Source organism: Prunus persica, chromosome G7 (genome assembly GCF_000346465.2).
Source record: "Prunus persica cultivar Lovell chromosome G7, Prunus_persica_NCBIv2, whole genome shotgun sequence".
Lineage (NCBI taxonomy): Eukaryota > Viridiplantae > Streptophyta > Magnoliopsida > Rosales > Rosaceae > Prunus > Prunus persica.
In genome coordinates this window covers 17,635,941-17,659,097 of record NC_034015.1, presented here as the reverse complement: position 1 = coordinate 17,659,097, position 23,157 = coordinate 17,635,941, and the positions used below count along the sequence as shown (strand labels likewise).

General features: G+C 38.4%; 4 protein-coding genes and 1 long non-coding RNA gene across 9 annotated transcripts in view; 2 read left to right on the top strand and 3 right to left on the bottom strand.

The window, feature by feature from the left end:
• Positions 1 to 17,603, bottom strand: part of LOC18771169 (protein GRIP) — a 36,783-nt gene extending 19,180 nt beyond the window's left edge. The window contains exons 1-22 of one of the 2 annotated variants that reach the window (XM_007204207.2): positions 17,369 to 17,597; positions 16,803 to 17,229; positions 16,550 to 16,665; positions 16,285 to 16,454; positions 16,081 to 16,174; positions 15,873 to 15,959; positions 15,664 to 15,744; positions 14,747 to 14,872; positions 14,474 to 14,582; positions 14,307 to 14,386; positions 14,029 to 14,157; positions 13,818 to 13,918; positions 13,219 to 13,352; positions 12,981 to 13,078; positions 12,779 to 12,898; positions 12,633 to 12,660; positions 12,430 to 12,488; positions 11,907 to 11,978; positions 11,786 to 11,833; positions 11,506 to 11,611; positions 11,352 to 11,410; positions 10,433 to 11,219 (exon numbers count right to left, since the gene is read on the bottom strand). In XM_007204207.2, the coding sequence (XP_007204269.1) occupies positions 11,109 to 11,219; positions 11,352 to 11,410; positions 11,506 to 11,611; positions 11,786 to 11,833; positions 11,907 to 11,978; positions 12,430 to 12,488; positions 12,633 to 12,660; positions 12,779 to 12,898; positions 12,981 to 13,078; positions 13,219 to 13,352; positions 13,818 to 13,918; positions 14,029 to 14,157; positions 14,307 to 14,386; positions 14,474 to 14,582; positions 14,747 to 14,872; positions 15,664 to 15,744; positions 15,873 to 15,959; positions 16,081 to 16,174; positions 16,285 to 16,454; positions 16,550 to 16,665; positions 16,803 to 17,202 (2,328 nt within the window). In that variant the 5' untranslated portion in view covers positions 17,203 to 17,229; positions 17,369 to 17,597 and the 3' untranslated portion in view covers positions 10,433 to 11,108. Of the gene's footprint in view, positions 1 to 10,432; positions 11,220 to 11,351; positions 11,411 to 11,505; positions 11,612 to 11,785; positions 11,834 to 11,906; positions 11,979 to 12,429; positions 12,489 to 12,632; positions 12,661 to 12,778; positions 12,899 to 12,980; positions 13,079 to 13,218; positions 13,353 to 13,817; positions 13,919 to 14,028; positions 14,158 to 14,306; positions 14,387 to 14,473; positions 14,583 to 14,746; positions 14,873 to 15,663; positions 15,745 to 15,872; positions 15,960 to 16,080; positions 16,175 to 16,284; positions 16,455 to 16,549; positions 16,666 to 16,802 lie in introns of those variants that run through there. The other variant, XM_020568097.1, reaches the window with a different exon arrangement.
• LOC18769547 (ubiquitin-conjugating enzyme E2 32) lies at positions 132 to 4,547 on the top strand. 3 transcript variants are annotated; one of them, XM_020568100.1, is made up of 4 exons: positions 132 to 954; positions 1,612 to 2,136; positions 2,222 to 2,307; positions 4,144 to 4,273. In XM_020568100.1, exons 1-4 carry the CDS (start codon positions 436 to 438, stop codon positions 4,160 to 4,162), a joined length of 1,149 nt encoding a protein of 382 aa, XP_020423689.1. In that variant the 5' UTR covers positions 132 to 435; the 3' UTR covers positions 4,163 to 4,273. The 3 variants fall into 3 exon arrangements, with proteins under 3 accessions (XP_020423689.1, XP_020423688.1, XP_020423687.1); XM_020568099.1 differs by lacking the exon at positions 2,222 to 2,307 and having other exon boundaries at positions 4,144 to 4,547; XM_020568098.1 differs by having other exon boundaries at positions 134 to 954; positions 1,612 to 2,307; positions 4,144 to 4,547.
• On the bottom strand, positions 6,257 to 6,956 carry LOC109950184. The gene is made up of 2 exons (XR_002272480.1): positions 6,871 to 6,956; positions 6,257 to 6,655 (listed from the first exon to the last, which is right to left on the bottom strand). It is a non-coding gene; the product is annotated as an uncharacterized LOC109950184 (long non-coding RNA).
• Positions 7,032 to 9,454, top strand: LOC18771288 (ubiquitin-conjugating enzyme E2 J1). Of its 2 annotated transcripts, none has more exons than XM_020568102.1 (2): positions 7,032 to 7,745; positions 8,476 to 9,454. In XM_020568102.1, exons 1-2 carry the CDS (start codon positions 7,290 to 7,292, stop codon positions 9,286 to 9,288), a joined length of 1,269 nt encoding a protein of 422 aa, XP_020423691.1. In that variant the 5' UTR covers positions 7,032 to 7,289; the 3' UTR covers positions 9,289 to 9,454. The 2 variants fall into 2 exon arrangements, with proteins under 2 accessions (XP_020423691.1, XP_007202470.2); XM_007202408.2 differs by having other exon boundaries at positions 7,033 to 7,835.
• LOC18771390 (serine acetyltransferase 2) lies at positions 18,021 to 21,876 on the bottom strand. The gene is made up of 10 exons (XM_007204081.2): positions 21,088 to 21,876; positions 20,579 to 20,776; positions 20,422 to 20,481; positions 20,231 to 20,326; positions 20,106 to 20,130; positions 19,539 to 19,633; positions 19,262 to 19,428; positions 19,101 to 19,174; positions 18,740 to 18,799; positions 18,021 to 18,632 (listed from the first exon to the last, which is right to left on the bottom strand). The coding sequence occupies exons 1-10, from the start codon at positions 21,340 to 21,342 to the stop codon at positions 18,595 to 18,597; spliced, it is 1,068 nt and encodes a 355-aa protein (XP_007204143.2). The 5' UTR covers positions 21,343 to 21,876; the 3' UTR covers positions 18,021 to 18,594.

Here is a 23,157-nt window from a genome sequence, read left to right as displayed (position 1 = left end):
ATTTTTTTAATACGAAAAATTGTGAATTTACCATATTATCCTCATTTAATTAATAATTTCAATTCTTAATGTTTGCATTAACCAAGGGCATTTTCTGGTATTTTGAATGTTTCACCATTCTCTGCCTTTTGCTTTATAGATATAGATAAAACAATTTTTGTAATTAAGCCGCCTCTTCTTCGCACAGCAAGTGTCTGCAATTGAAGATTCGCCGCAGCTGCAAGCACAAGTGAGAGCCTTGAACTTCAAATCCATCCAAGCTTTTGAATTTGCTCTGAAGAAACAGCAACAACCCAGATCCGCATATTTACTGGGCATGACGAGCCCTGCCTTTTGTTAACCGGACGGAAGAGTTGTGGATCGAGTCGGATCGACACAGATCGAACAAAATCAAATGGAATTGGATCGGAGTTGATAGTGGAGGACACGTGCAACATGGTGAACTCAGGGGAGAAGCGGATTCTAGAGGAGTATGATAAGATTGAACGCAATCCCTCCGACGATTTCAAGTTCCGCAAGCTCGATTGGAACTCATATGAATGGCAAGGTGCACTGAGAGGCCCTTCTGGAACTGAATTCGAGGGTGGGATTTATCATGTGCGGCTCCTGTTTCCGAAGGAATACCCATGGAAGGAACCTTCATTCATCTTTTTGACGGAAAATGGTTCCTTCAATATCAAAACCAAGGTAACATTAAACTGGAAGCCATCAATGAGGGTGCGAGATGCTTTACTTGAACTTATTGGTTTAATGCCCGCCTGCCCAGATGGTAATTTGGATTCAGTAAAAGACAAGGAAGAAAGGCGTGATCTGGCCAAGAAATCTCGTGCCGCAGCCCCAAAATTTGGCAGTTATGAACGTCAGAAGTTAATTGATGTGAATCATGACTATATGCAAAGGGATGTTCCTCAACTCCAACTGACGAGAAACACTTCCCTGACACAGAGATGTGAGGTCAGCAATCCCCCTGTCAATTATTTTACCTTCTCATCCTTTCTCTCATGCTGCAACCCTTTATTTATTTATTTGTACAGGCTTATCACATTCATATACTACATTTAGAGAGGTGAAGCTCACCAATACAAAATCTAATATATAATGTAATGTGTCTAGCATTTGTCCATCTTTCTTTAGTATATCTTCCAAAGCTGGTAAAGTGTTTTCCCAATTTCAATAGTTGGTGCTTTTTAGGGGTTAAAAAGGCTTGGGATTTTACAATCCAAGTTTGTCTTCCATAACCATTTGTTAGATTTGTGAGAGTCGTTGAAGGAGGAGGGTGGCAGAGGTGTTACTGAGGAGAGAGACAGAGTTGGGATAATGAGTTGGATTGCTGACGTGATATCGCCGTGTCAGGGAAAGTTTTCTCCCAGCTGACTGAGGTAGCCAATAGAAAGCAGCAGGGAGCAGGCGGCTATGTCACCAACGTTGTTGGGTAGGAATTTTGGGTTGTATGAATGAGTACCTCTACAAATCCCCCAAGAAAGCAAAACTATTTAGCATATTTGCTCTGCATGACTAGCCCTACCTATAAACAGACACCGCCGACTATGTTTCCTCATCTCTTTGCTTCGTATTGTGAGCATAATTATATTTTTAAAGTTTTGTTAACAGGAAGAGGTGGTTGTGGATCGAGTCGGATCAACACAGATGGAATCGGATCGGAGTGTGATAGTGGAGGACAAGTGCAACATAAAGAACTCATTGGAGAAACGGATTCTAGAGGAGTATAATGAGATTAAATCCAATCCCTCCTATGATTTCACGTGCCTCACGCAGGGGTGGAACAAATATGAATGGCAATTTGCAATCAGAGGCCCTAGTGGAACAGAATTCGAGGGTGGGATTTATCATGGGATGGTCCAGTTTTCAGAGGGATACCCATCGAAGCCTCCTTCAATTGTGTTTTTGACGGAAAATGGTTGCTTCGAAATCAAAACCAGCATCAGCTTAAGGCTATTATCGAACTGGCAGCCATCATGGAGTGTGCGAAAAACTATACTTGCATTTATTGAGGAAATGGCTAACTACCCAAATGGTGAATTGGTTTCAGTAGAAAACAATCGGGAAAAAAGGCGGGATCTGGCCATCAAATCTTGTGCAGCAGCCCCAACATATGGCACTTCTGCACGTCAGGAGGTAATTGATGGGATTCATGAATATATGCTAAGCAAGGCACCACTTGTTCCTGTTTCTCAACTGAGCCCTGTGAGCAATGGCACAGGCGGTGGCTCTGTCGTCAACAACATCGTTGGCTCTGTCGTCAACAACATCGTTGGCAATACATTTAATGTTCACGGTTCCAAACAGGTAGGAATTTTTCAATCTGAGAATGAGGTCCCCAACCTCATGATAACAGAACGTTTTTGGGGGGTTTTTTGGGTCTTCGGTACACTTTCGAGTTTGGTCATACTCTTTAGCGTACTTCTCTTTTATTGGTAGCTTCTAATTTAGGAGCTGGCGCAGCTTCTGATCCAGGGGGTTTAGGGCAAGAATTTTTCCTTTATTATATTAGTATCCGATTGCTTTGACTTTTGACTTCTTATATATTAATAGGATAATATTAATGTTGATTTTCATATTCTTATTTAATATTGGTTTTCATGTTTCCCAAAACCAATATAAGAGTCCTTCAACTTCAATATACAACTTTGAACTTCGTGTGCAAAAAATATTTCTCACCGCATTTATCTTTTCATTTTTTTGCAAGCTTCAGCCATCAACCACTCAATTCTCTCTCTCTCTCGATTTCTCAGATTTTATTTTTCCTATATTTTATATATTATTATTATTTTTAGTTATTATCACAAACTTTTGATTATATAGTTTGATTCTTTTTTATAATTTTTTGTTAAAGACTATTTTACCTCTTATTGTTTTGGCACAAGGCCCCTAAAATCTCGAAGTTGCTGTTAGGTCGGGGAGGGGGAGAGATAGGGGAGAAAAGAGAAAAGGATAAGGAAGATGGAGATGGACAGGGGTTCGGGGAGATAATAAGCATAGAGTAGTAGAGTACTACTCTTTTCTCTAGGAAGCAGAAAAAAGACTATTGATTGATTTAAAGTGGTACAAAAAATAATAATAATACTGTCACACATATGAACATGAAAACTCTTGCAAAATTAATGGAAAAAATAATAATAATAATTAATGCTACAAATATCTCAAAGAAATCATATCTGTAAACCACCTACTAATATCACATTCACACACAACCTATATTGCTTGTCAAGGTTAAACGTTGCATCTCTAGCATATCGCAGCAGAGGTTAAACATAGCTGAAAATGAATTTGCACAAAAGCACTTCATTGGGATTTGTTTTTCCTTTTTTCTTTTTGTAGTCAACATGGCTCGTCAACAGCGTAGGAATGCTGCCTATTCTCCTCATCTTCCTCTTCCTCTGTCTCATCGTTGATGGTGGGTTTCGTGAATCAGAAGAGAGAGATGAGAGCTAGACGATGGAGAGAGGAAGAGAGAACTGCTAGGGAGAGCTGGGCAGTATTTTGCGTTATTCTTATTTCCCCTTTGTTTTTCTCTTTCTTCCTTGACTGGTTGTACCAGTTGATGGGGTTGAGTTATAGTGGTTATTCACAGCCATAGATTTCAAGTGAGCCAATGGCTTCCATACACCGGCACAACGTAGAATTTTCCCATATATATAATCCCTTCTCTTTCCGCTTTTCTTACTTGTCCAAATATATATATATATATATATATATATATATTTATACATTTCATAATATATTATAAAATGAGTGTTGTTAATCGAACTCTAAAATTAATTAAGTATATCTTACTATTAAATTATTTATTGAATTACTAATTTACCCTAATATAAAATGATTAAAGAATATATTGAATTATAAAACAAATATAATTTTAATAAATAAACTATACATATTATATTCAACTGCACATATTATTTACTAGGTATGTACTTTTTTCTTTTATGAATTATGAAATTTTCTTGAGGCACTGTGCTCTCCTACCAAAACAAAAGAGAAAGCAGAAGCACTAAAAACTTTTGGTCTTGTTGCATGCATGGCTGTACCCAAGACATTTGGTCTTTAGCTTTTTAGTTGAATTACTTATTTTTCTATTTGTTTATGCTAATTAGGTTCTGTTTTGTAATCTCTTTATTTCAGTCCTTTTTTGAGGCGGTAGGGCGGACTATAAATCCGGTGAATGGAGCGACGAGGCTTCTTGAGTGGGAAGTGGGAGGTGGCCAGGCGGTGGTGGCGTGCTACACGACGGCATACTGGAGCCACTTCTTGAGTACGTCACTCGTGACGACCACTACAATTGCGTTCATGATCATCATGTTCGACTATAACAACAGATCATTGTAGTGGTAATAATTTGAAGGGAACGACAAAGCTTCTGAGGTTATTCATTTGATCATGCGTATATATTTTGTTTCTTCCTTCTTGTTGTAATTGCTGAGTAAATTTGTGATGTTGAGGTGTATCAAGGGTATTTTTTATAGTTAAATAGGGTGTACTTAATTAATTTTACATTTTAATTTAAATATTATGACTTACTTAGATCATAGGTGTACTCAGTTAATTTTAGGATTTTTTTAACAACATCCTATAAAATTCCTTAATCTAACTGGAACAGATAATAAGAAATTGTACTCAGTATCCTCCTACCTGTGTTATAATTATCGTTATGATCAGCCTGAGGTTATCAGGACAATGGATTACAAATACACCATAATTTGAGCTCTTCCAATTTTTTTTAATAAATATCTTATCCAGAAGATGCTTCATTTTGAGCTCTCAGTGTGTCACATCTTACTGCAAAAATTATTATCTCAAGAATAACTCCATTCAAACTTTGAACAATAAGCATTTCCTATAACAAGCAATAAGATAAACATTGGCGGGTAAAAAACATCAAGAAACAAGATTTGTATTTAGATTAGCATGGAGATAGTACCCCGCCATGTTTCTTCCAAACTCTCAAGGTTCACATTCCATGCTTCAGAGTATTAGCAGATTCAAGCATTTATTCTAAGTTCTTGATCTGCTGCAATGCAAGGCGTTGTTAGAGCATGTCCACCCCAAAAAGGCTAAGGCTAAGGCTAAGGCAAAGGCATGACAAGGGCTGCTACTATTTACATGAATAGTGGCAGCCTTACTTTTTTTGGTTCCACCCCAAAAGGCTGGGACAAGGGCAAGAAAAAATATATATATGCAACAAAATAATTTTTTGATATTTTTTTATAAAAAAAATATTCCAATTTTTTGAATTTTTTTTCGCTTGCTGACATCAGCGCCCTTGGGCTTGCCCGAGCTGTTGGTTGTGCACTGGAGGTCCAAACCCTTCAAAAGGAACCTCCTGCCAGGGCTAAAGGCCCTGCGCTGGAGATGCTCTTAAGAGCAGCATCTCTGTAACAAGTGTAGAACTGAAAGATAAAGTGCACTCACCCAAGCCCAACCCATTATAATTTCTTACCATTGCAGGGAAACTTCTAGAAATAGTATCTAATTAGAATAAGTAATATTCCATGAGTTAGGAATGAGCTGTAACTCTTATCTTACCCTCTTTCTTGGTCATAGGTCATCTGTTGGACCCTCTTCCTCTTCCTCTACTTGCGAGTAAGCCAAATCCCCATAACTATACTAAGTCAAGGAAACAACAATCTCGTCCTCAATTTCCTATGTTGCCTTTTATACTGAAGAGATTTGGTAAGCAAGAAAAACAATATTTTACTTCCAATCTTCACCCCCCCCCACATAATGAAACCATTGTATAGTTTCATAAGAACCATAACCCACAACGACGACGAGCTTATAGCATATTACCAGACAAACTAGCGAAGAATTTATAATGATCATGCACTTGCATCGAACAGGAGTTCTAAAAATTGGATGTTCTGGTTCAAGTTCATGATACTCACACACTCCGACACTCGATTTTCTTTCAATTTCGAATACACTTAACAGCATGCTCTCACATTCCAAAAGTTTTCAACCATTCTATGAAACCCTCCACAACTTCATTCCACAAACAACAATTCATAGTCCATTCTAATTCAATGCATGAACGTCATACAAAACAGGATTGAGCTAATTACTATCACAATATTCGATGAGTAAACTTCATTGTCAATTATCGGGGAAAAAAGATTATCTAGGAATTGAAATAAACCTCTGATAAATATCACGAACTGTATGTATGTACACATAAACAAAAGGAGAATCTTTAAAAAGAAAACTGATCCTTTTTTTAATAAAAAAGACCACTCCAAAATTTAAAATATATTTTAATATATCTTATTTAGTTCCAGCATACAAATTCATATGCAATTACTCAGCTACGTGAGAACAGGACCAATAGAACAACAACCCAAAAACAGACAATTGAAAGAATCCCAAAAGAAACACACACACATATTGAAATGCCCACAAAATGATTTCAATAAAAACAGAAACGCAAAGTTCGAAATGTAATCAGAACAGAAAGGTTATAAATAAATACCTGGATGCCCCGTTTCAACGATCCGAGACAAGAACCCGATAGCCCACTGCGGCAAGAATGGACATTTTTGGAACTGATCCACATCGAGCTTCTTGTTAATGATTCCCACCATGAAGTAAATGCTATAAGAAGGCGGCAAATCGACTCTGATTTCGTCCATTATTTCTTCTTCTGGAAAGAAAAAAATAAAGGATTAAAACTTAATGGACAGGTATCCATGGCTTTGGCAAAGCCCTTATTTTTCTGGGTTGGACCCAGAAATTATATCTTCACCACAATAGATATCCTTTTATAAGGAGGCTAATTGGGTAATTTCAAGTCCCAAAGTGATTATTTGGGAATAAGATTTGTAAAGCGACATGTGGAACAGTTCAAAGTGATATTACCTGCTACCTGCTACCGGTGCACCTGGTGTATGATATTACCTGCTACGTACGTTACCAACGCTACCTTGCTACCCGTGCAACTGGTGTGCGATGTTACCTGCTACCGGTGCACCTGGTATACTACCTAAAAATTTTCACGCACTCCTATCTTTGGGCGCCGTTCCCTCATTCTGCAATCTCCTCCTCTCGACTTGGCTCTCTTGCACTCTCTACCCTTCCGCTTTCATCTCATGCTCGATTTCCCCTGTTCAGTTCTTTCTCAGCCAAATAGACATCTCTAGACTAGTTCTGTCCAACTCTCAAACAGTTACAGCTTTGCCTCTTCTTCTCTGCCCCTGTAAGTTGTGAGAGCCTTGAATCCATCTAAAGAGGTGGTTGTGGCTGATCGAGTCGTTTCGACGCAGATCGAACAAAATCAAATGGAATTGGATCGCTACCGATCGTTGAAGCGGATTCAAGAGGAATTTTATCAGATGCAATCCAATCCCTCCGACGATTTCAAGTGCTGCCTGCTCGAGCGGAACCCATATGAATGGCAATTTGCAATCAGAGGCCCTAGTGGAACTGAATTAGAGGGTGGGATTTATCATGGGTGGATCCAGTTTCCGGAGGAGTACCCATCGAAGCCTCCTTCATTCACGCTTTTGACGGAAAATGGTTGCTTCAAAACCCAAAACAAGACCGGGATAAGGCGATTGAATTATTGGCAGCCATCATGGAGGGTGCGAGATGGTTTACTTGCACTTATTGATGAAATGCATACCTACCCAGATGGTGAATTGGATTCAGTAGAATACAATAGGGAAGAAAGGCGTGATCTGGCCATCAAATCTCGTGCGGCAGCCCCAAAATATGGCACTGCTGAACGTCAGAAGGTAATTGATGAGATTCATGAATATCTGCTAAGCAAGTCACCACCTATTCCTGTTCCTCAAGTCCGACGGACGAGAAACGTTCCGTGTCAGGTCAGCAATCCACCGGTCAATTATTTTGACTTTTTTTTTGGGTGAAAAATTTTAAACTTCTTTTTACCTCTTCTCTTCCATTCTCTCTCGCTGCAACCCTCTTCTTTTTATTTTATTTATTTATTTATTTAGTCTATCTATGAAAAAACAGAAAACAGAGTTTAAAAATCTGAGGAAGAGTACTGCGATTTCTGGGAAGGGGCTTCTGCGATTTCTGGACGGAGAAGATGTATATGGATATATGTATATATATTTATGTATTTGTTTTACTTAGGGTCCTTTTAGGGGTGGAAAATGCTTGGGCTTTTACAATCCAAGTTTGTCTTCCATAACAATTTGTAAGATTTGTGAGAGAGTAGTTGAAGGAGGAGGGTGGCAATGGAGCCAAAAGAAAGCAGCAAGGCACAGGCGCCTATGTCGTCGATGTTGTTGGGAATACATTTATTAATGCTACCAATTCCGACGGGGTAGGAATTTTGGGTTCTATGAATGAGTACCTCTACAAATCCCCTAAGAAAGCAAAACTATTTATCATATTTACTCTGGATGACTAGCCCTACCTATAAACAGACACCGGCTATTTATCATATTTGCTCTTCGTATTTTGGGAATAATTGTATATTTAAATTTTTGTTAACAGGAAGAGGTGGTTGTGGATCGAGTCGGATCAACGCAGATGGAATTGGATCGGAGTGTGATAGTGGAGGACAAGTCCAACATACAGAACTCAGGGGAGAAGCGGATTCTAGAGGAGTATAATGAGATTGAATCCAATCCCTCCAACGATTTCAAGTGCCTCAAGCTCGATTGGAACCCATATGAATGGCAATTTGCAATCAGAGGCCCTAGTGGAACTGAATTCGAGGGTGGGATTTATCATGGGGTGGTCCAGTTTTCGGAGGGATACCCATCGAAGCCTCCTTCAATCATGTTTTTGACGAAAAATGGTCGCTTCAAAACCCAAACCGACATCAGCGCAAGGCTATTATTGAACTGGCAGTCACCAAGGATTGTGCGAAATGCTTTACTTGCACTTATTGAGGAAATGCCCACCTATCCAGATGGTGATGGTGAATTGGATTCAGTAAAATACAATAAGAATATAATGCGTGTCCTGGCCATCAATTCTCGTATAGCAGCCCCAAAATATGGCACTTCTGAACGTCAGAAGGTAATTGATGCGATTCATGAATATATGCTAAGCAAGGCACCACCTGTTCCTCAACTCCAACTGAGCAGCCTCTCCCAAAATGGAGCCGAAAGAAAGCACGGCAGAGGCACAGGCTCTGTCTTCAACAACATTATTGGGAATAAAGTTCATGCTACCAACGGCAGGGTACGATTTTTGCGTTCTATGAATGGGCCCCCCGAACCCATGATTGCAAAAATATTTGGTTTGGTTCTCTTGTTTTCGTCAATACTTTATGGGATTTTGTCCGGGCGAAGGAGGTGATTTGGTAGCTTCTCCTAACGGATATCATATGGGCATAGAGAGATTAGTTTGTCTGTTTCAATTAAATAGAGCTATGATAATGAATGGGTGTGAGGTTATTGTAATGAAGGAATATTATGTGATGTAATAATAAAGCTACTCAATGTCGTATTTCATTGGCCACCAAGGAGAAAATTCCAAAACCAAGGACATAATAAAGCTACTCAGCATCGCGGCAATATTGGTTAATGGACACGGGGGGAACAAGCACTGCTCTCTCTCTCTCTCTCTGCCGAAAGTAGCACCACGTTGAAGTATCAAGTGAGGGGCTTCAAAGGGTACACAACAGAAAAAGAAATAAATAAATATTTAAGTTTTTCAGAGATCAGACCCTCATGCTCATAAAAGGAAGTCAGCTAGATTTTAAGCAAGAGTGAAGAACGAAAAACTTGACCATCTGAGATAGAGAGATCGAAAGATAAGGCTCAGTGGTTTTTTCTCTTTTGTGAAGATAACTTCTTAGTAATGTGAAATTCTCATCAATCAACAATTCTCAGTTACATATACATAATTGTTTCATAAATAAATAGAAAATAGGCTACATTCAGAAATGAAAACAAGTAGACTTGAATTCAGTATGCGTTAAAAGAAACAAGGTCTTGTTGGGCTCTTCTTGTGAAACCTGACAACCCGACCGACCCAACCCCGAGTTAATAGGGTTGGGTTTTGTGCTTAATTTTCGGCTAATGGGTTTCTAATCCCGAAGCTGTTGGGTTAGGGGTTGGGCAAAAATCTGACCTAAATCAACCCGTGCTCACCCCTAAGTGTAATGGCAGTTTGTAAAGAAGAATAAGTTGTTAAGCTCGGTATGAGCTGCCGCCATGCCAGGGATCTCATTTTTTCTATTTTCTTATTCTTTTTTACTTCAGCACCCATCAGACCAAGAGTGAATGATGAACTAACTGAGGTGATCAAGTCTGTAGCGTAGGCCTCTATTTTTGGTAGCTTCTCAATCTCCTAATGGAAATTAGTAGTGATAAACTGAAGACAATGGAGTATTCTTCTTTCATATTAAGTTAAACCTCTCTCCTTCTACTTCTTGAGGCAATCGAGCTGTTTAAAAGACAAAATGCAAGTAAAAAAAAAAGATATTTGGGCAATAAACTAAATACCCAAGGCCTTATTTATTCCGTCTTATATTTGTTCTTCTTTCATATCAAGTAATATCACGTAATAGAGACTGAATTAATATTTATTGAAGAAAATAACCCGCCTTATCACCTATTGCAAACCACCAGATGGTGGAATGCAAAATGGATAGTCCCAACTCACTACGGAAACAAAAATAACTCATCACTTCAAAGGCAAAAGACATATGGCAACGTGAACAAGAGAAGCATAGTCGAAGACAACCAATTGCCTGCTGAGGAGGCTCTACTATCTGACTACCATTGAGATTTATCATTTACCATTATCAGAGTATGCGTAAACTCTTGTGTCGAGTAACACCACGCCTTCAAATTTATGATAGGTACTCTTGTCCCAATATAATCTCCAAAATCACGCCGTTGCTCTTCTGTTGTTACACTGAGAATAGGGGGTTCCTTACAGATCCCGGCCAAATGTTCACTCACCCTCTCTCTATCTCTTCGTGACGTATAATTGCTCTGTCGTACTTTACATTTTCTGGACAGTGTTGATAAACAAGGGGTTCGCCGTTACAAAAGAATACAAGATTTACTATGACCGCACCCTCCACCTTTGAATCTGGAGGCAAGCAGTTGGTTAGCTGGAGCAGCTACTTTCCGTGCAAAGAATTCTCTACAATCTCACTTCTGTGGTCATGAAAATGAGAATCTTGAGAAAAGAGAAGTCGCTGATCCTGAAGCATCACTCGCTGGGCTAGGAGGAACATCTCCGGATGCTCGGTACGCTTGTTGACACTTCTGTATCTGCATTAGTAAGTGTGCACAAATTAGAATGGAATTGACAATCTAGGAAAACCACAAGGGAAGTGTGATAGTTTCGGAGCATCATAGACAACTCACTAACTACAACAGCAACATAGGAGATAAGAATTTCACCTCGTCCGGACTAAATTGAAGAAGCATACCAACTACAGGTAATAGGGCCTCCACTTCACCTATTTGAGTAATAAAAACAATCAGACATTCCACTTCATCTATTGAATATAAAATAGACGACTTTGATTGTTACATCAGTCTATAATAGAAATACCTGTTTCAAGAAGCTTTAAGATAACATTTTTCAGGTATGTCATATCTACTCCTTCCCTCTTCTGCGTTCTTTCCATGTTGCGAAGCTCAGCCTTCAACATAGATTCCTGCATATATGTCACACCATTGCCAGTTCATCAGCAATTTCATTTTCAGATCTGCTCAATTCATACACATTCTATCATTTACTACAACTTTCAAAAGGAATTTCCAAACAATTGAAATCAATCAAGCCAAAAGAACAGAGGCTAAAATCTGCAAAAATCCAGGCTTCTTGATACCTGTTGGCTATGCAACCGATTCTCACGCTCCAGCTCCTCAATTTCCTCCTGAGTTGAAACAAAAAACATGTATCAGAACTGACCTAAAGAACAGTAGTATTCAAGATGACGGATTACACACTTGAAGCGCTAAAATGTGCCGCTGTGACTGTGCTAGTTCTTCCTCTCTTTGGGCTTGCTGCCTTGCCAAAATCTGAAATTCATATTAAAACAGTGTATGAACACATCTGGATGCACAGCATGAAAAGGTAAAAGCCAGTGCACAAGTCTGCAATCATAATAACTCGTACACTTGAACTCATAATAAGATCTTAAAGCCCCCAAGTAGCCTAATTACAATAAATATCAGCACTCTAGACCATCATTATACCATTAAGTTCATCACTACAAAAGTGAAGCACCTAGTCATTCTAATTTTATCAAATCCAGTTGTCTTATTTTGAGATCACAACTATAAGTATCTAACATAACCAGCCATAAAATTATAATACTCCAGGTACAATAACCCAAGGTTTTCCTTCTCTCTTTTTTTCTTGGCAAGACTAGAGAGTAAAATATAACAATTAAAAGCAAACTGCTAAAAACAAGAAGCTCCCAGTTGGGTGGTACATGGCAAGAAAAATCTAGAGAGAGAATATAATTACCAGAATCTGCTGTTCTGCAGCAGAGTTGTTTATACTTGATGTGTCATGTTTATACATGCCTGATTATACCAGTGTGAAGAAAAAGAAATGTTAAAACTCCACTAGGTACCCCAACAGGTAAAAAACACCATAGTTCCAGTAATAAAGAAACTCTTATTCTAACTGGAACAAATAATAAGAAATTGTACTCAGGATCCTCCTACCTGTGTTATAATTATCGTTATGATCAGCCTGAGGTTATACACCGCAATGTCAGGACAACGGATTACAAATACGGAAGAAAGAAATTTATCAGAAAATTGAAGTGTGAGGATAAAGTTTAGATGTCACTTAAGAAAAAGGAACATACTCGTGGTCTTGAGTTCAATGACTGATGAAGTTTCTTGTTATCATCTACAAGTCTAGAAATTTCTTTGTCCTTCTCCTCAATCATTCTATCAGCGAGATCATGAAATGAACTGTGCTCCTCCTAAAATGATGAATACAATTAAGAGAAACCCAAAATGTAAACATTGTAAAGGAGCATAGAGAGAGAGATTAAAGTAAATTACCTTCAATTTTTTATACTGTAATTTGAGCTCTTCCAATTCTTTTTTTATATCTTCTCCAGAAGATGCTTCATTTTGGGCTCTCAGTGTGTCACATCTTACTGCAAAAATTATTATTTCAAGAATAACTCCATTCAAATTTTGAACAATAAACATTGCCTATAACAAGCAAGAAGATAAACATTGGAGGGAAAAACATAAATAAACAAGATATGTAATTAGATTAGCATGGAGATAGTACCCTGCCATGTTTCTTCCAAACTCTTAAGGTTCACCTCCCATGCTTCTTTTGCTGATCGGTGATGATTATTAGCAGATTCAAGCATTGACTCTAAGCTCTTGATCTGCTGCAAGGCGTCCTTAAGAGCAGCATCTCTGTAACAAGTATGGAACTGAAAGATCAAGATCATTACGTAACACTTTACAGTAGTATATTACCTAACTCGTAAACAACTAAATGATACTCCATGAAGAGTGGAAGGCTTTTAGACAACAAACAAGACCAAACTACATTGGGGAAGGAACAGCCACCATGACGCAAGTAATTATGGTCATGAAATGGTGAATAGTTTACTACAAGTCTAAAATAGCTAATTGTTGAAATTGGTTGCAACAGAGCATTGAGCTTTTATGTACTTCTGGTAAAACACATGTTGGTGCCTTTTATTTTAAGAATCGTCTTGCCATTTTTCTATTACAATTACTAATAAATTATAATTACCTTGCCCTTTTATGAGGAACATATATCTATACCATTTCTGGATTAGGGAAATTCGAAACCAATCCCAAATTTGGGCCCCTGGGCAAGGCTCACTACAGCAGATTCAGCAATAAATTTACCTTTCTGCTATTTCTTTGTAATGATTAGCCAAGGCATTCTGAAGATCTTGAAGGGCCTTATCCCTTTCAGCACACACAAAAGATACTTCCTTTTCAGCCTCCTACAGAAAAAAAAGAATATATATAAGTAATTAATAAGGATTGGAAGATGCGCATGTCAGTTCAAGATTTTACTTCATGCTAAAAAATAAGATTAATTGCAAGTACACACTTTTAGTGCTTCCTCAAGAGCTTTGACTTGTTCGGAATCTTTAGCTCCAGCCAGCTCTGCATCCTTCTTCTGGAGAAGTGCATGAGCACGGCTTTTGTAAGAAGAAAACTCACGTTCAAGGCGGTTGATCTGCAGGATATAATAGGTAGAACATATGAGGACAGAAGACAGATCAATAAATATTTGGATGTAAGCAACTAGATCTTCACTAAATTTAACCCCGTTGAGAAGGAGGGAGGGGGGGTGCGGGGCCGGGGTAGAGGATAATAAATTTAAACCTCCTCCTTGACAATTGCAAGTTCAGCATCCCTAGCATCAAGCATTCGTGTTTTTGCAGACACCTCTGATTCCAGCTGGCCTGCCCAATGGGAAAAGCATGTGAAATTGATATAAATATATATACACATCTAAACAGATGAAAATTCAGTAAGGAATATAAATATACTTCTCATTTTGGCTACTTCAATTTCAGCACATATCCGGTTGCTCTCAGCAATTTGGAGCTTTGTGTTCAGTGCCCTGGAGGCGGCTTCCCAGCTTTCCTTTTCTTTCTCCTGGAAGAATTATATATGTTTATGGTAAAGTAACCAGGCAAGGATAATGGTGACATTGATTAGAGGCACACAAAAAACCACTCTCAGTTGACAAAAGGGCATCAAATAAGGAACTACACATAATGGTCTGGCAAATAAGAGATCCTGGAAGCCATAATTCATACATGCTCATGCTTCAGGTGAGTAAGGTCTCCTTTTAGAGTTTCCACAGCAGCTCTAAGCCTTGCTGCCTCACCCGTTGATGCTGCTTCCATCTCTGCAATCTTAGACTCTTTCTCCGCAACTAGCATCTGGAGAATTACATTCACTAATTAGTCTGATCCATTTGCAAGTTACAGAAACAGTAGGTGACTAAACTATGCAATGGAGTAAAATTATTATCCCCAAAACAAGCAAAGATATAAGATAACACAACCACTAATCCACTTCTACTTTATTGTCTTCCCATTCTGATGCCAACTTTCCAGCCCCTTATATTTTAATGGATCTTATACCTTTCTTTTATTCCAACAGTGGGCTGCAATTGAGAGGAGCACAAGACTCAGGCTTCACATGACTTGAGTTGTTTATGGTTATCTATTTAAGCCACAGCCTAAGCTCAAACATGCTAATCAGTTCCTAGCATATTCATGAACAAGAAGGTTGAATTATTCCTAATCTAATTACGGGCCAAACACTGATAGATATAAGCTTGTTGAAAAGGTTACAAAAGTATCTAAAATTTGGGGATCTTGGTTATTCACTTGGTACTTAAAAGGACTTACTGTTTTGTTGAGATTTCAAGTCCAACTCAGGATTATTAGTGACGTTTTGGGAGTGAAAACATCTACCAATCAAGCTTGTAAACATGCCCATGCCCACTCACACATTAAGGAACTAAACTTGAAAATGCACTGGAGCTCATTAATATGCTGTATCAGCTCATGCTCAATCCAAAATTACAAAAACCAAAGTAAGATTTCAAGCTAGCCCCAGATTAACTTCAGCCCTATCTTCTTTTTTCAAAAAAAAAAAAAAAGGAATTTCAAACCTATCTATAAGTTGTTAAAAACGGAGTGAACATTATAATCAAAACTCTCACCTGCAGTGAAGAAATAGTTTCAGTTGCTTTATTTCTATCAGATGATGCATCAGCAAGCTGGGCTTCCAAACTCTCCAAATTCTGAAGAAATCAGAGACAGTAATTAAAGCACAAATTTGTTGGTGAAAGTAATAGCAGGGAAAGAAATACACCATCTTTTATTATAAACAAATAGGACTACTAAATTAGACATACAAATGCAAATACACCTTCTGATGTTTAGCAGAGAGTTCAGCTATTGAAGCTTGCCTTTTTTCATCAGCAGCCTGCAGCAACCCTCGCATGTCTTCCAACATCTGAGATAAATGCAAGTTAACATTAACATAGATATCCTTCTCTGTTTATTTCTTATTAATAGATATCTCATGTTAAAGAATAATACAGAACCTCCCAAAGTATAAGCACAAATAGTCATACCTGTTCCTTCTCCAAAATTGTATGTTGTAATGCCTCAATAGCAGTCTCCTTTGGTTGCAATTGGTGCCGTAATTCCTCAATGTTGTCTCGTAGTCTGTATGACAAGAACATAGTTACAGTTAACATAAGAAATGGCAAAAGCAGTTATGAGTCTCTCAACATATGCATAAATGGGTCATGGTAGGAAGTTAACTGAGGATTTACTTATTGTTTGCACTTCTTAGTTGTTGCCTCTCTGCATCAATTGCTTTCAGTGCATCATTTGCTTGTTGCCTTGTTCTATCCAGCTCTTGCTGCAATGCTGACTGTTGGGACAACGCTCGCTCAGAAGCTTCATTTACTTCACGAAATCGAGCCTCCAGGTCATCTTTTTCCTGAAGAAACAAGACAATAGCGACCAGCTTCCGAACTTAATTTCCACCTAAAAGGGTTTTCCACTACGTATGTTGACAATCCAGAAAGAATTTACCTTTTGAACATCTTGAATACGCTGTTTTGCTCGTTTATGAAGCCTGGTGAATTTCGAGTCGAGATCAGAATACTTCTCTTCCCGTTCTTTTATTTCTTGATCCAACTTCTGTTGAGCTACACAAAATGAACAGCAAACAGTGCAATACATTCAGATTACAAAGAGAAACTTATGAATTACGATAATTGGATATTATCAGCTACATTTTCCTAACAGAAACAACAAATTTACCAATGCAGAGACATAATCAGACCTTCAGCGAGCTTCGCAGAGAGCTCTTGAGCTTTAGAATCTGCTTCCGAGTGTGCTTCCTGAAGATGCTTCAAAGCCACTTCAGCTGCAGCTCGTGTTTGTTTCTCTTCCAAAAGCTCCACATTCAACGATTCAATCGTTTGACGCAGTTGCTCCACCTCTTCAGATTTACCGCCTTCCGTCTCACTCGGCTCTGTTTGTTGGAAATTCTGAAATCCTTCGAACTGAGACTTCAGGAATTCGTTCTGCAATTTGAGCTCCATGACCATCTGAACAAGCTGATCATGAGCATCGCTCGAGCCCTGGCCGCCATTCTCCAACGCGAGATCTCCATTGCCATTGCCTCCGTGCTTCTGCGGCTTCGATTTCTCTTCCATTTGAGCCTCAACCTCCGTCGACATTGTTAACGCTTGGTTTCAAGTTTCAACCTGAGAGAGACAAACACGACAATCAAAACGGTGCGTATCAATGCTGTGTGGATGTCATCAGAATCTCAGATCCCAAACCAAACAAGCCAATTCAGTGAAATCAACGCTGCTGAAATTCGAAGCAACAACCAGACGGTACCGTTTTGGGAGATGGAGAATTGAAGATCTATCCAGAAAATTGAAATCCCGCCCTGGTGTTGCTCGGCTGGAAGTCTGAGTCTAACGCTTAGCCAAACACACAGAAGTGAGAGTCGCAGACACAGGGCGGGACTGAGAATGGTAAACGTCGCCGTTTTTGACACGGACGTGCATCTGCTGTTTGTCTATATCTCCAACGGTGGAGCGGGAGGACGGGGCCGATGCCTCCGTCATAAGAGCCGTAATTACTTAAATTTGAGAAGGGCTTTTTAGTAACAAAAGAGTAGAGCCCAAATTTGGGTGGGAATCTTAACTGAACTTTTCTTGTGAAGCCCAAACTCTCAAAATTTGCAGGCCTAGAGCCCATACCTCTTATTAGGACAGTGTTGCTGGCTTTTCTTTAATTTTCTTTAAATTAATTAATTTTAAAGAACACTTTTTTTTTCTTTTTTAGAGTACAAACCAAAGATGAGGAGGATTTCACACACACACAATTAAGATGCCATGTTGTTTCGAACTTAAGATATATGGTCCATAAATCTAGGCTATTTTCCACATTCTTTTTTAAAAAATGAAAATTAAATAATTTTAAAGAACACATTCTTCTAAAAATATAAATTATGAATTTGGGTATGAAAATTAATTTTCGAGTGTGAATACAAAACTCATTATTTTCTGCTGGCTCCATTGAACTTGACGTAAATCACATCTGCTTCTAGCAAAAAGTATGCATTAAATATGAAAAGGAGTACATTGGTCACCCACCAACAGGCTCAAATAAAATGACCCAAAACTCCTATCAACTTTTTTTTTAAAATCTGATGCATTCAATGTTTCAATGCAGTTCAGTTTGATTATAACTTACACGGGCATAAAATGAAAAACTAAGGTGGATCCCCAACCAGCTTCAACTTCTCCCCATCTGATTCATGGGCTCATTCTTTCTGGGTCACGGCTACTTCTAAAGAAATTTGCTGCTGGTTCTTCTCCCAATTTGTTATGGGGGGTAGAAAGAGAAGAAATCAGGTACTAAGCTTAACATCTCCTGTTCTTTAAACAACTGGTATGAGAACCTCAACATCAGCATGGATAGCAGAGAGTGGACGTGGTTAATGAAATTGTATAAGACAGGCTGATACAATAAGTCACTTTCCTCTCCAAACACCACAAAGTGCCTTCACATTGGCAATTTAGTAGTGGCGGAGATCTATGCCTAGCTACATCTCTTTAAGTGCTCCTATGAGTTCGTTCTGAACTGTGACCTCCTGAAAACAAGTAGCAGATCTTCAAGGACAAAGCTCAAATAAAGCTCTGGAAACAGTTTCTTGAGAAACATTTGGAATAAAAAAAATTACCAAAAAAACACACTAACCAGCAGATCTTGTATCTCTACACTGAACAGCTACATGTTCGAAAAACTCTTTGGAGGCATCTGCAGATTCACAACAAACCTAAATGTAAGACATGATAATATAATTGAACCAAGCAAAGACTAATCTTAATTTAAAAAAACAAGATGAACAGAGGACATTCAACCCATGGTACTATAGAATGTGAAGTTGCCTGCCTGTAGCATATAACTTTACTTCAATCCCTAATGGATATGTGATTTCCTTACAACTTTCTGGTCTTGATCTCAATATCCTAGTTCTAAATCAAATGGATAAAACAAATGCAAGACCTCAGCGGAATGCGAACATTTTTTATTTGTAGGCCCTGCTCATATGACATACCATGCTTCATTGTTAACGAAGGATCTTTTTCATCTACATATCCAATCACCTTTGCTGGTATTCCTGCCACCATGCTTGAGAACCAGAGAAAGAAATGTCACTTTCCTAAGAGTACATATCAAGAATCATTACTATACTGAAAATCAGGAGCTACTTTCTACCTGCGTGGAGGGACATTTTTCAACACAAGGGAACCAGCAGCTATCATTGCTCCTTGACCTATTTTTATATTCCCGAGTATTGTTGCACTGGCTCCAATTAGTGCACCATCACCTACTTTTGGGTGACGATCACCAATTTCCTTCCCAGTTCCCCCCAAAGTTACACCCTGTCAATAAAGTGCAGCACACATAGTTCTTTGTCATCAACAATTACTTATCAACACAACAGAAGTGAACCCAGGAGTTAGAACAAAAGAGAATTATGGAATGAACTTACATGCATCAATGAAACTCTGTTTCCTACAACAGCAGTTTCACCAATAACCACACCTGTACCATGATCCAGCAGTATTCCCTCTCCAATTTTTGCAGCTTTAGAAAAACCATCAAAGAGAAATTATATCAAATGTTGGTTTTACATTATAGCCAGAGGTCCTTCCCTATCTCCTATAGACACAAATTCTACTGAGAGCAATGGTTTCAACAAACAAATCAAGTGTTGTACATAAATCTTCAATTACTCTAGATTTGACCAAACCTTTCACTTGCTTGAACATGTTCTTTGTTCCATAAGCAAGTGCTAAAAACAATAAAAGAATTAATATGTTTATTTACTTGCTTTAATTATTTTTTATCATTTGGATTAAATTATGCTAATGAATGACACAATAGCAAGTGATCCAGTGATACTCTATGTCAATGAGAAGCAAAATCTTTCGTGTTGGGAGGACCATGTCAGAAGTTTCCAAAATCACATCGATTATATGTTTAAAATATTCCACCATTGTTCTTATAAAACTCAATATTATCATGTCTACCGATAGCAGTGCAGAAATGAAAATACCTGGGTGAATGTCCACTCCAAAGACCTAGGATAAAATGGTTATAAGATTAGAAGGAGAACAGAAAAGCACAAACCTATAAAACAGGTAGTAATGGTCATCGAGCATCAACTGAAAATGAAAATACCTCACTAATTCGGCTTTGTAATGCCAAGGCCAAAACCTTGCGTCCTTGACTCCACAAGGAATGAGCTACTCGATGCACTTGCAAAGAATGGTAACCCTGCAAAAGTAAAGTCACAACATCACTTATGCACTCTTGTACATCTATAACAAGAGAGTGAAAGAAAACTGATAAGGAAACTAAGAGCAGAACACCTTAAGATACAATAGGGCAGAACAATAAGACAAGCAAGCTGGATCACGGTCTTTAAATGCCTGAGGAAACAAGTTCAAAACAATAGAACACAGTTTCCATCAGTTACGAGGCATAAACAAAGTCAAAACTATATTCTCAACACAAACTTTAAGTTACCTGCACGTCTAAGCGAACAGAACGTTGAATATCTCTGTCATGCATCATCACATCATAAAATATATCCATCAGCTGGGTTGCCAAAAGAGTCGGGTTTTGCAGTCTATTGGCAAGAACAAAGCCCAACGCCTGCTCTAAACAATCATGCGCCAAGATGCTCGCGTACAAGAAGCTACTCAAAATTGGCTCCTTTTCTGCCTGCAGTGTCAAAAACAATTAAAATCATTAGCCTCTGTAAAACCCGCCAAAGAAAAAGATCGATGGGATTTTTGTTAATAATTGCAGCAAATTTTGTTGCCTAAAATAACTTAAAGCTTCATACTTCCTCACTTGCAAAACTTCCCGGACTTTTTCATTACCAAAAATACACTTATTCTGGTTGCTGAAAACAACTATTTTCAACCATTTAACAAAAATTTTTAAAATTTAAAAAAAAATATTAATATTCAGAGCACCAAAGTTCAACTAACTAAAGAACCAGAAATCCCTCGTTAAAATTTGCTTTGTACCTCCAACTTGGCCTCTTCCCTGACGGCATCCCATATCGGGTCGCCCGAAACCGAAGCCGGCTTAACCGGGTCGGAGTCGGGTTTCGGAATCCCCAATGCGTACACAGGAAAAACCTTCTCTAACCGGTGCGCGGTGGACTCGGACCCGAAAAAGCTGGGCTGCTCGTCGTCGTGGCGGTCTTCTTGTCTCAGAGCCAAGCGTTCCGAGAGCATTTTGGGGAGCGCGACCCAGCTCTCATCACTGACGCAGGCCATGAGAGGTTGAAAATGAAGCTTCGCTAGCTAGGGATTTACTGAATCACAATCACTCGATTGGGAAAGAGAGCCTCATAAATAACGAGAAGCATGGGGAGAGAGAGAGAGAGAGAGAAAAGGCGGTGGTGGTGGTATGGGTTCCTGTGTGTCGCAGAGTGTGGCTTTGGTGTGGCGGAGGTGACGAAATTGCTGCGTTTCGCTTCGCGTTTGTTTCCTTTTTTTCAATATTTTTGGCGAGAAAATTGTCGTGGCTGGGATGAAGATAGAGACGCGGCTGCGACTCTGCGAGCGATTTTGATAATTGTGATTTTCTTCGAACGGATGGTTCATATCATGAGTTGGGTTTTCTTCTCCTTTTTAAAAGCCTCTGGCTCTGATTTTGGTACGCTTTTTTTGCCTCCCCTGCTGTTTCGTCTTTTTTATTGCGTAAAAATTCGTGTAATTATTATTATTATTTGTTATTTGTTATTATTGCTCAGGTTTATTGATTAAATGTTTTGGAAATGGAACAATGGTGTATCACCCCTTTGTATTTTTGTAAACCATATGTTAACACCATGGTCATGATTCATGAATAAACATAGTGAATCCATTTTTCCTTTTAGTAGATAAGAGTCAACGCTGTGTGACAAATTATGTTTTGTAAAGCTTTTTCTTATCAGGAGGAAGTTGTGTTAGTAATCTAGCCGCAAATGGCTAGTAGTTTCAAGGGCCAGTACAAATACCAGGGTTATATGAATAACATCTAGACAATAAGGTGTTTCTCCAACCAAGTGGGGCTTGGATAAACCAAGCATCAATAACATAAAAACAACATTAAAGCTAAACTCTTTAAAGTAGGAGATGCATCGATTTGAGGACATGATTGAACTTGAAGACAAACGAAATCCCAATGAAGGAAGGACTCGTTGAGACGAATATGATGACGCGGGAGATTCATTGAATCAACGACATGGTTGAACTTCGAGACAATCGAAAACTCAATAAGAGAGGAGCTCGTTGAGAAGAATAGAATGATGAATTTTTTTACTGAAATCAGCAAATACAATAAGTCAATCATCAATTACTCTTGTCAATATCTAGTTAAAAGTAGCTTAGCCTACTTGGCTTTAAATAGTAGTTTGGAGACAATTCATTCTAATGCACGAAAATTTTTTGTTGGAAATTTTATCAACTTATTTATTCAAGGATTTTCTAACTTTAGGTATGAAAAGTTGAATACCACATATGCGTCGCTTCCATATTACTCTTTCATTTGTAGGATTGCTAAATTTAGTTTAGTGAATTCAATTTGGAGAAATGATACAAGTTCACATTTAGTTTAAGAAAACTTAACTACATTATAGACCTAAAATACTTCTAACAACGTTTGGTAGAAACATTCCTAAATGGTATATAAACTCATGGAGCTAACTCAGGTATATGAGTTAGACTTAAGTCGATCTCTCTTAACCCACTTAATTAACCTGATTGACTTCATCCCTGTTTAATTAGGACAAGCTACCTGCTCATCAGCTAATGCAATTAGGAAGACATCGCATGATCATGTTAAATGTACGTTTACTGCTTCAATAATGGAAGGAATGAGAGGGGGGTCTTATGCATATCGTCTCTATCTTATGCATTCATTGATCAACAATGCTTTTCTAAAATTGATTGAGGTGGGTCGAACAACTTAAGACAAAATACGTCTACGACATATGTAACTCGATGGGACGTGCATGTTATCCCAGCATGGTGTTATGATTTTTTATTTTATGTTAAAAATTAATGATTCATGAAATTTATTCGGAATAGCAATTCGTATTGTATTCG

What these genes read in the sequence shown, in the direction of transcription:
- LOC18769547 (XM_020568098.1), top strand. Translation starts at nt 436, where the DNA reads ATGGTGAACTCAGGGGAGAAGCGGATTCTAGAGGAGTATGATAAGATT. An exon ending in CCCTGACACAGAGATGTGAG is followed by an intron (nt 955 to 1,611) that starts GTCAGCAATCCC and finishes TTTTGTTAACAG; the next exon opens with GAAGAGGTGGTTGTGGATCG. An exon ending in ATGTTCACGGTTCCAAACAG is followed by an intron (nt 2,308 to 4,143) that starts GTAGGAATTTTT and finishes TCTTTATTTCAG; the next exon opens with TCCTTTTTTGAGGCGGTAGG.
- LOC18771288 (XM_007202408.2), top strand. Translation starts at nt 7,290, where the DNA reads ATGGAATTGGATCGCTACCGATCGTTGAAGCGGATTCAAGAGGAATTT. An exon ending in CGAGAAACGTTCCGTGTCAG is followed by an intron (nt 7,836 to 8,475) that starts GTCAGCAATCCA and finishes TTTTGTTAACAG; the next exon opens with GAAGAGGTGGTTGTGGATCG.
- LOC18771390 (XM_007204081.2), bottom strand. Translation starts at nt 21,342, where the DNA reads ATGGCCTGCGTCAGTGATGAGAGCTGGGTCGCGCTCCCCAAAATGCTC. An exon ending in GGGAAGAGGCCAAGTTGGAG is followed by an intron (nt 20,777 to 21,087) that starts GTACAAAGCAAA and finishes TTGACACTGCAG; the next exon opens with GCAGAAAAGGAGCCAATTTT. An exon ending in ACAGAGTTTCATTGATGCAT is followed by an intron (nt 19,429 to 19,538) that starts GTAAGTTCATTC and finishes CTTTATTGACAG; the next exon opens with GGTGTAACTTTGGGGGGAAC.